A 10,517-nucleotide genomic window follows, 5' to 3' on the forward strand; every position below is an offset into this window, starting at 1 on the left:
CAGACCCAATACGGAGATAGTGGCCACTAGAATGTCTTAACAAAACCATCTTTATTCATAATTGACACACAGTGCCCCAAAGGTGCTGCTCCTACCCCCAAACCCAGGCCCACCCCTACCCTAACGGTCCTGCCTTCCATCCCCATTTCTCATGTGAGTAGAACAGCCAGGATCATCCCTGGGGTCGGCCAGGAACTTCCCTGGGATGAGGAGCAGCCCTTGGTTCCACTGGGGGATAGCCAGGTCACAGGAAGCATGCCCTGCAGGTGGCTAGCAGTGGGAGAGACACCCACTGCTCCCTACTGGCTGCAGTGTCACTTAATACTCCTCTCTGTGACAGCCAGGTCACACTTTTTCTTTTGAGGCTGTGAGGTGCAAACCAGCTCCAGAGCCAGTGCTGGCCTCCCACAGATCCCCAGGTTGGCCCCCGGGCAAGGGGTCTTCTCAGCATGGGCGGGGCCTCCCCCCAGAGCACGCTTCCGAGATCTGGAAGCTGCAGGTGAAGCTCGGGTGAGACCTAGTGTTTGAAAAAACTGGGACTGGGCAGCTCCCCGGGGCCCCCGACCTCCAGGGCAGGCAAGGCCTGAGGCAGGGACAGGACTCAGAGAGAGCCCACAGGGCAACAGGCTATTAGGAGAGCCCAAGAGGAAGGCCAAGCTGGGGAGGTCCTCCTCATCCTCACTGGACCTGTCTGGCTCAAGAGTCTCTCTGACAAGAGAGGCCTCTCTGGGGACGCAGGCCTCCCTGGGGCCCAGTGCACAGTCAGCAGGCCCGTGGCCCTGGGGAGCAGAGGGGGGGCATCGAGCCCAGAGTGGTGGGTGCTCCTGACGCCCCGCAGAGATAGCAGAAGCCTGGGGCCTGGGCCGGTGGGCGTCTGCTGGGCCGCGCCTTTGCTGGTCCTTGAAGTCAGTCTCTGGTGGGCAGGCTTTGTCACTGACCCCCAGCTGGGGGCCACGGTCACACCTCTGGGCATCTTGGCCGATCTCAGACTCAGAAGAACTTGAGTTCAACAGGGGAGCACCGTGACTTGAGGGTGCCTGCACGCCCCCCTCCTTGGAGGCCAGGAGTCGCTTCTCTACCAGCTGGGAAGAAGAAGGGACAGTGAGCTGGCGCTGCACACGTGTGTGTGAGAGGAGGAGGAATGTGGGTGATGGGACAATAGCACTGGGGGGAGGAGGGGGGAGGTGACACCATGACTTAAATCCATGACAGCTATGTGGCTCTCCTCCGTCCCCTGTGCCATATTCCCAGCTTAGTGTCCCCTCCCCTTCTGGGCTCCCACCCCCTCCTCTCTGTTGTCCTCTCCTTCTTGTTGTCCTGCCCTGCTCCCACCCAGGGCTGGCCCCTCGGTGCCTACAGGCAGGGGTGGCATGGACAGAGGCCTGTGTGTCCTGGTTCTGGGTTTCTCCCTGCCCTGGTTTACCTGAGTGCACCCTCCCCTGGCTCCCCTGAACCCCCGATCTACCTGGAGCTCCTCCCTCCTTGACTCTCCAGAGCCAGTCCCTCCTCTAACTATCCTGGGGTCCCTGGGTCCTATGGCTCACTTGGAGTCCCCCTTCCGTCTCCCTAAGGTCCCACCCTCCCCTGGCTCACCTGGGCAGCAGTGAGCCCTTCTTCCTGCTCCAACTCCTCAGCTAGGGCCAAGGGATCCTGCTGTGCGTCTGGGGAAATTATTTGTTCCATGAATTGGGGGTGAATGACCGCCTCCACCTGGGACAGAGGAAGCGGCTGTGAGCCCCTTGGCAGGGAGCAAACTGGGAGTCAGCGGGGCCTGGAGCACAAGTGGGAAAGCCAAGACCCACCCGTCCTCCTGCTCAGGGGGGTGTTTTACTCCATCATGATCATCAGGTGCACACACACACACACACACACACACATGCACATACACACACACAGGGGTACACACACATGAACACAGCACACACACCACACCCACACAAAGCGCACACATGCACACAGACACACACACTCTCACACGCCCAGCTCAGGAACAAAGAGCAGAGCCCAATCCCATCAGCCTGGGAGAACCCGGGTCTGGGTGCCGCAGCGCCTCCCTCTGGGACCGTATAGACCCGGAGCTGCCAGCCAGCCCACCTGGGTGACAAAGTCTTCCTGGGAGCACAGCTGGTCCAGGTAGCTCAGGAGACCCTCGTCCTGCAGCCACTCCTTTACTTCATCTTCCCATCCTCCCCCTGGCGCCTCTGCGGCTGAGTGCGGCAGTCCCAGCAGATTGTCCATGATGTCCATGTACTCTCTCACGGCCTCCGGGGGGATCTCATTGGGTGACTTTGTCTCCTGGGGCCGTTGGTGTCTTCGGATGGGCTGGGCACTGGGTAAGGCCTTCCTGGGAGTGCACGCTGGGCAGAGAGGGAAGAGGAGGGAGGGTGAGGGGATAAAGCTCCCACCTCAGGAGCATGCGCTGCTGAGGGCAGTACTGGGGGCATTAATATGGGTGTGGCTGGATCGGGGTCACCTAAAGCCTGGTGACTACTAGCATGTGAGGAGAGAGGCCAGAGGAGAGCATCCAAGAGAGTCATGTGTGAGGACGTGTGGAGCCACCGAATCTCCAAGGGGCCCCGCAGCCAGCCGGCTTCTCAGCAGACTTCATGTGGGGCCTTTGACAGGGAGCGGGGAGAGGGGATGGGAAAGTGGACCAGGTCCAGACCCCATGGGGACAAAGGGTCAGAGGCCCGACTCTCAGGGCTGTTCCCCTTGAAAGACCAAAGCCCCCCTGAAGGAGAAGGGCTGGTGTGGGTGGGGGCAGTGGCCTGCCCTAAGCCCTTTGGCCATGGGCTCCTGTGGGAATGTGCTGGCCTACCTGGCTGCCCGTCCACCACTGGGGCTGGGGGCCCCCGAGGATCAGGTCTCGGTGGGGCAGGAGGAGGCTGGGTCTGAACCCCCTTCTTCAACTGCAACTTCTGAAACTGCATCTGCTCCTCTGCCTCAAACTCCATGAACCTGGGGGTGAGGGGGGCACAGCTGTGCCGAGAAGGAGGCCGCCGGGAGCCCAGAAAGGCAGCAGCGGGTGGAGGGATGGGAGAGCCAGTGCCTTGGGGCTGTCAGGGCCCGGACACTGGGGAGGCAAGAGGCTGGCTGAGCACATTCCTGCACAGCCCCTCTGGCTGGAGTCTGCCCACTGGCCGTTGCACCTTCTCCCCAGCCTGTCCTGAGCCTTCATGTCCAGCCCAGGAAGGGTCAGGGTCAGAGGAGTGGGGAGCTCCCAGGAGGCGGGACAGAAGCACCCACACTCTGAAGCTGAGGGAGAGGCTTCCCAGGAGTGAAGGGCCTCTGGGCTGCGGGGCTGAGTGACACCCTCCCACCACCCTCCTCTCTGATGGGACCTCACAGCTGGACCCTGCCCCTCAGGCAGCCCCCTACACACACACAGCTGTGGGGACCAAGGACCCTGACTCACTTTTCTGCCATCTCATAATAGATCATCCGGTCAAAGTTGCTCTTGCGCTGCCATTCCTGCATGGCCCGCCACATTCCCTCCTCCAGCGTCATGGTGGGCCTCAGGCGGGACAGGGACCGGAGCACCGGGCTGCAATGCCTCAGGGTGAGTCATGGCTGCAGCCTGGCCTCCACCCGTCTGCCCACCCCAGCTCAGTGGTGCCAGGTTCCCACCCCCAACCGGTAGGACTGAGCGCCTCAGGTGACGGAGGAGGCGTCTGTGTGCAAAGACAAGCCTTCTAGCTGCTGTTGTCATGGCCTCACATTCACACCAGCCCAGGAACCAGGACTGGAGGTGACCCTGCACTCACACCCATCGCTGGGACACGCGGGCCATGGAGCGCTTCCTCGTCAAGACTGCCCTTTCACAACAATAACCCTGTCCTCAGGGAGACATGGCCTGCGCCAGGCAGCCTGCCGACATGTCTCAGGTTAGCACAGACCATTAGACCAAGGAGCCTTCTCCACATCCCGGAATTAGGTAGAATTGTCCGGTCACGAGGGGCCTGAGGGCGAGAGGAGCTGCCTCTCATGGTTACATCTCCGGGAGTAGGATCAGGGCTCAGGGCGGTGAGCTCAGTTGTTGTAAAACACTAGCGAGGAAGCCATACATGCGGCTGGTGATGCGTGTGGCTAAGAATGTGCCTTCTGAGAGCAGGGACCCCACCCTCAACCTTCCTGCCAGCGGCCGGGGATCAGCCAGCCTGCAGGTCCCTCCCAGCTCCTCTTTGAGTGAAAGCTCCAGGTGTCCCCTGCCCTGCCCAGGGCACTCACATGAGGAAGCAGGACAGAGCTTCCGCATCAGGACTCTGGGGAAGGTGCCTCCGGGCCAGGGCCTTGAAGCGCTGCCAACGTCGGAAATTTTTGTACACACTGTTGGGGTTGCAGGAGTCATCCGGAGAGGTCTTGGACTGGGAGGTGGCCAGGCCACCCTTCCTCAAAGCCCCAGCATTCACTGAGGGGACGATGGGGGCCAGCTGGGCAGCTGGTGGTGGAGCTTGAGGAGGAAGGCTGGGACACCAGCCTCCATCGCTGGCCTGGGTGCCCCCAAAAGCCGAGGCGGGCATAATCGTCTCCACCGCAGAGGCTTCCAAGAAGAGGGGTGCAGGACACACAGCACCCCCACAAGTGGTCCCTGGAGCATTCCAGTTGGGTGGGGCCTGAGTCAGGACAATGGTCTGAGTCTGGGAGGGCTGTGGTCGTCCCCCTTCTGACCTGACCTGGTCCATGATGTTACAGGCCCCAGGCCCAAGGGGGCCTTGATCAGCATCTCCTGCCACCAGAGGTGTCTTGGGCAAAGCAGGCAACACCAGGGGGCTGCCAGGAGGGAATGACGGGGTCCTGAGGGGCGGCAGGTGCTGCTCCCCAGGTGGCCGGTGGGCGGGGCCAGTAGTGGGCTGGGGAAAGGGCTGTGCCATGAAAGGAGTCACGGAGGCACCAGGCTTCAGGGTCACATCCGCTCCCAGCACTGCAGATGCTGTTGAGACAAAGGAAAGGGTGAAGGGAGGAGGAGAACCAGCAAACAGCACTGAGGCGCTCTGGGCCCCCTGTAGCTACTGGGGAATCAGAGCAGTGAGTCTCCCAGGGGAGGGCCATTGGGATGGGCAAACTGCGGAGGTGGCACATGTCCTCAGGTCATTGTCACGCTCTGACCTCCAGTTGGGATTTATTCCACTGGAGAGCCTGCTCCCCATCTCCAAGGCTCCCTGACCACAGTCTGCGAGAAGAAACCACCCCAGCCAGCGCTGACCCTGAGAGCCGCCCTAAGGATTCCCTGGCACCGAACCTGCCAGCCTCAGGGCATGGCCCTGGGCAGAAATCTGTTCTGGGGGAAATGACCCCAGGGAGACCCACTCCCGTAGTGACCTCCAAGGTAAGTTCTAGGCACCCAAAGGGCCTCTGAGAACAGGCCGTGTCTAAAATATTAGGGCCCCATCTGCTCCTCAGTCTTCCCTTTTCTCAATACAAATCACCCCCTTTCTGTCCTGGGCTTGCACAACAACACAGAAACACTTAAGTAATGACTCTCCACAAGAAGGCACAGGAACCCTGATCTGACCCTTGAACGCACTGACCAGCATGCACATGTGTGTCAGAACCAACAGTGAACACTCAACACGGGCCAGGTCCTGCTACTCAGCCCCAGTGCTCAGACTAATGGCCCCTCAGGAGCTTGTCACTTCACAGCCAGCAATGGCTGCAGAGGGTTAGAGAAGGGCCAAGGAATGCGGCAAAGTGGGGCTGTCGGTAGGGGTTTCCAGAAACTTCCATAGCTGCTGTCCTGTTAGATGGGTCATGGGACTGCAGACTGTGTGAGGTTCTTCTCCTTCCAGCTCCCAACAGTGGAAAGTGAAGGCCAGTAGGAAGCAGGTGTGAGCCGGTGACAGTGGGACACAGTTGTCTGAACACGTCCCTGCTCTGAGGAACTCGAGCAGACCTAGTCCAGGAGAGCACGCTGCATACCGCGTGCCCCTAATTCCTCAGGACAGGCGGCCTCGGACGTTTACTACTGACACAGACCATGGTCTTCCTGCCCCTGTGCACTCCCCTTCCCCCTTAAAAATGAATCCACCTTCGCAGACGTTCCACGGGACACCACCCATGCTCCACACCTGTTTTCTGTCCCTGAAGCAGGGACGTGGCCTATGAGCAAATCTCTCATCTCACAGGTAAAGGGCAGGGCAGAGGGTGCGCCATGAGATGCTCGACAAGAGGAAGTCGGTCTGAAGACCTGGGTGGCCACAGGGGCGATGATTAGGGACAGCTCAGGGAGCCGGGCCCTCTCTTGGTGGAAGTTACCCGGCCGCCCTGCCCCTGTAGAATCCAAGCCAACAAGCAGCTCCCTGCGCTGAGGAGGGGCGAGCTCTGGGCCAGAAGGAGGGGAGAAGCTCTGGGCTGCAGCAGTTAGAGGACCTTCCAGCCCAGCCCTCGGGGAGGACATTTCATTGTGTACTTGGCCACAGACAGCCCCACTGGACAGCTTTCTGGCTAAGACCCTCCCACAGCCCCCACTAGCGGTAGTGAACTCAGTTCAAATCCCTTAGAAAGATATTGCGGGACAAGCTCCAGGTGCCCGAAGAACAGCACACAGGACTAGGCTTTCCTGTGACCCTCCCTGTGACACGCCCACGACATCGCCCACTCCTCCCCACACACATGTGAGAGTGGCTTGTCTCCCCTCTGGGAAGAACCCACGTGCCTGCTGCCACCCAGGCATTTCCCTGAGCCACCCTGACCCACCTCTAGGCGCCCTCCTGCCAGTGCCCTCACAGGTTCCCATGGCTCCCAGCCTCCCGGGGTGACAGGTCCTTGGAGGTCCAGTGCTCGCTCCCTCTCCTACTTCAGTTATACCGTGCTTCCCCAGTGTCACAGTTTAACCCCAAGTTTTGAGGGACATCTCCGTGTTTAAAACATCCCCCCTCCAATCTATAGTCTTACCTCCTACTGAAGCCATCCCCCAGGCTCATTCACCGACCACCGCTGCCTCGTAGCCTCCACAATGAGAAAAGTCAAGTTGAGGATCCAGAGAGTGAGCTGCTCCAACAGCTGCTCAGCATCCAGTGGAGGGAAGGTTTGGATTTGAACTGTAGAACGTAGGACTCCAGACGTTCTGCAGCGGGGGAGGGGCCGAGGACCGGTGGGCCGGGGTGGGTGGGGATGGGGGACATTCCATGGAGGGCTCTGATAGGTAGGCAAGAACCCGCAGTTCCTTTCAAATTTAAGAGGCAACACAATTGGTGTGTGCCTCTTAGGCACTGCATACTTTGGTGTTTTTAGATTCACAGCACAAAGTCTTTACCTGATGTGCCCTTATCGCCTTTCTTGATCCATCGCCCTAGTTTTGGGTCCCTCAACCTGTTTCCTTTCTGGTCTTGGTTGACTTCAACACAGGCTACACTTTCTGAACAAAATTCAGACCATACAGCCTGAAAAAAATATTCGGAATTTATGGCCGCACGGAACCCAGTGTTTGAAATTAGGATTGACTCAGCAGAGGCAGCATGTTCGGTTGCTGTGTACACATCATTCCTTAGGAAGCAGTCCTGTGGCCCCAAGTTCTGCCCAGTGCTGGGAGCCCTGCAGATGCAGCCGGCCCAGCCTTACAAACCACCCTCTTTGCTCCAGTTCATCAGGGCAAGGCCCTGCAACCTACAGGGCAAGACCAGAAATCACTACTTTTTGTCTCTCAGAGTTTTATGTTCAATGTTTAATTGTTAACCTTTGACTTTAATATAATGTTTTAAACAAGTTATCCCTTTGCGTCGTTCACAGTCAAATTGTGCAAAACGGAAAATGCAGTGAGGAGTCTCTCCTGCTTCCTGCCCCTCTGAGCACAGTCTTCCAAAGGATGCCAATGTTGTCTGTTTCCTTTCAATCTCCCCAGAGATGTATCATGCAACCGAAAACAAATGCATGCTATTTTCATCTTTACAAAACGCTCTCGGCTTTTTCTTCTGGTTAAAAATTAATACATGTTCCAATATATTTATTTTATATGTAATATTATTTATATATACTACAGTGATTGTCTTTGTACTGGTAACATGGTTCCTCTTTATTTCTGGAGGCTAGATTCTTAGAACAAGCAGTTCTACAGTCCCTTAAAATTCAAAGTACATGAAAGAATAGGTGGCCAGATTTAGCAAATAATGGATGCACACTTGAACTTGATTTTAAGATACACAATGAATTAGTTTTTAGGAAAATTGTGTCCCATGCAATATTTGGGACATGCCTCTATTGTAAATTTGTTTGCTGTTTTCTGAAATTTAAATTTTACTGGTATCCTGTGTTTCTCTGGCAACTCTATCAAACAAGCAACTTATTACGATATTATTAGTTACTCACCTCTGTAAGAAGAACTCCGAATAAAGAGACTCAAGTGTGCATCTTGGCTTCACCACAAAACACAATTGCACATACACGTGACATATGCACACTCTTTGGAGGATATGGAATTTGTGAGAGCCGTCTAGGCTCAGTGGGGTTAAGGATAGAAATAACAGACAGGAGACAAAAATTCTGCTTTCACAAATTAATGGGGTTAACACCCTAAGGTCCTGATTTTCTAGGTGTTAAAATGCACTACACATGAGGTGGATGTGCACTCTGAGAGGAAGCCAGAATTCTATTCACCATGTCCAACCCCCATTCATAAAAAACTATACCCACCTAAGTCCTAGCTTGCCAGTGTGAGCCTAGACACCCAGCTCATTGGTTTTCAAATGGTCTCTTTGCATCATATACCCTTGCTCTTTGGAATCTAGGCTCATCATACCATGTGGTCCCATCTGCATGTGAATCATGGTCACACCCCTTAAAACACTTGGTGGTTCTTATTTTCATATTGTGCACAAATGTCAGTTTATCACTATCCAAATGATATGAACAAGCATTTGTGTTTTTTGAGAGGAGAGGATTGTTAGGAAATTGATCAAGGGAGATGAGGGGTCACAACTTTGGAGGATTTCAACTAAATCTCTTGGGAGTCAATCTTCACTCCAGCGATAGCAGTAGAATTCCTACTGATGGTAGGGTGTTAGGGAAGAGAGGAGAGGCTTAGAAGGTAGTTCCACACCATGAAAATTCATTAAAAAAGAACCCTCCTGTTGGCACTTAAGAAGTTCCTCGCTGCCTGCAAGGAAAAATTGACTCAAAAGAAGCTGAGATGAGATAAGAGCAATTCAATCAAATTTATGGTGGACTTTATTTCAAAAAAACTACTGGGGATTGAAAAAAAGGAACAACTTGAAGATATTTATCAGGAATTGAGCTTTTTATCTTGGAGGTAACCTTAAATGACTTTCAACCAATAACTTTATATTAGAGGGATGGTGAGGAAAATATGGTCCTCGGTTACTCAGAAAAGGCAGGCTTCCTTGTTGCTTCTTCCCCTTGTCCATTCATTGAACCAATTATGTACAAGATTCTCACTCATGCTTTGATAGGCTTTTAATGACTCTTCTGAGGGCCAGTGATATAAAAATTGCATTTGGGAAAAATTACCTGGTTCCAATACTGCAATCACTTTGTACTACATCAAAGTCCTAGGTGCAAGAAGCAGATAGAATCAAATGAGCTCAAAGGTAATCCGGGAGGGCTGGCCATGGAAGGGGTAGTGAAAAGTGCTTTGGGCCATCTCTCTAGGTATTCCTGCAGAAAGGCCAACGGAGGGCATTTAGAGCTGAGAAAGACATCTTCCGGGGATGGATCAAAGCTTCAGAAGACAGCTATCTCCCGCCCAATCGTGCAACCTTGGAAGAATGGCGAGATGCCATGTTTGTGTTTTGTGCAGTTGTGTCTGTGCACTTGGAGACACATAGTGTTGTTAGATATGCGTGGTCTTCAGAGAGACCCCGTGGGGTGGAAATGCTCTATTTTTGCAAACGGCCAGAGGAGGATAGGATGATTTCAGTTCCTTTGGAAAGCATGACAAACTCAGGTCAGTAAGTTGATTGTGCTACTATATATATGTTTTATTACGCTGACACCAGCATATACAACATGTTTCAGGCTGGCCTCTCCCAAACTCTGTTCCGAGAGGGCAGCTAAGTGCATGGAGTGCACGTTTGCAACTTTAACGTCGCAAGTGCTCCCTGCACACACGCTGGGAGGTTCCTGGGAGGAGGACCTGCAGGAGGCCTCACAACGCCCCTCCCTCCCCTCCTTCCTCTCCTGCAGGGACAGCCTGGGCCCTTCCCAGGGTGCCTCGCGCCAGGACGCACGCACGCCCACTGGGGGCGGGACTCTGTCCTGCAACTGCTCCCAGCGTCCGTTGCGGCGGTTGGCTCCCACAGGGGCGCGCATGCGCTAACGGCAGGCGGGTCCCCAACGGCCGCCCAGGCTGCACGCGGGGCCTGGCATGGCGGCCTCCGGAGTCCGTTAGGCAAACGGGGAGGTAAGGGGCGCGCGGCCCCCTCTCCCCTCAGGCGCCCCCTCTTCTCTGTGGTTCTCCCTGTGGACTCTGTGCCCCGGGTCTGTGCTCAGCCCCCACCCTCCCATATTCTGTGTGTTTTCACCGGGAATTGACAGCAACTGGCCGTTGGGGGTCAGTGACGGGGGCC

At 55.6% G+C, this 10,517-nt stretch overlaps 1 protein-coding gene across 1 annotated transcript; it reads right to left on the reverse strand.

Moving 5' to 3' along the window:
• Positions 1-517: 517 nt before the first annotated feature.
• Positions 518-10,260, reverse strand: LOC118652507 (NUT family member 2G-like). Its single transcript, XM_036302339.1, has 8 exons — positions 10,179-10,260; positions 4,228-4,930; positions 3,416-3,544; positions 2,819-2,958; positions 2,095-2,357; positions 1,594-1,710; positions 939-1,082; positions 518-583 (listed from the first exon to the last, which is right to left on the reverse strand). Exons 1-8 carry the CDS (start codon positions 10,258-10,260, stop codon positions 518-520), a joined length of 1,644 nt encoding a protein of 547 aa, XP_036158232.1.
• Between the last annotated feature and the right edge of the window lie 257 nt (positions 10,261-10,517).

Source organism: Myotis myotis, unplaced genomic scaffold (assembly GCF_014108235.1).
Source record: "Myotis myotis isolate mMyoMyo1 unplaced genomic scaffold, mMyoMyo1.p scaffold_m19_p_31, whole genome shotgun sequence".
Taxonomy (NCBI): Eukaryota; Metazoa; Chordata; class Mammalia; order Chiroptera; family Vespertilionidae; genus Myotis; species Myotis myotis.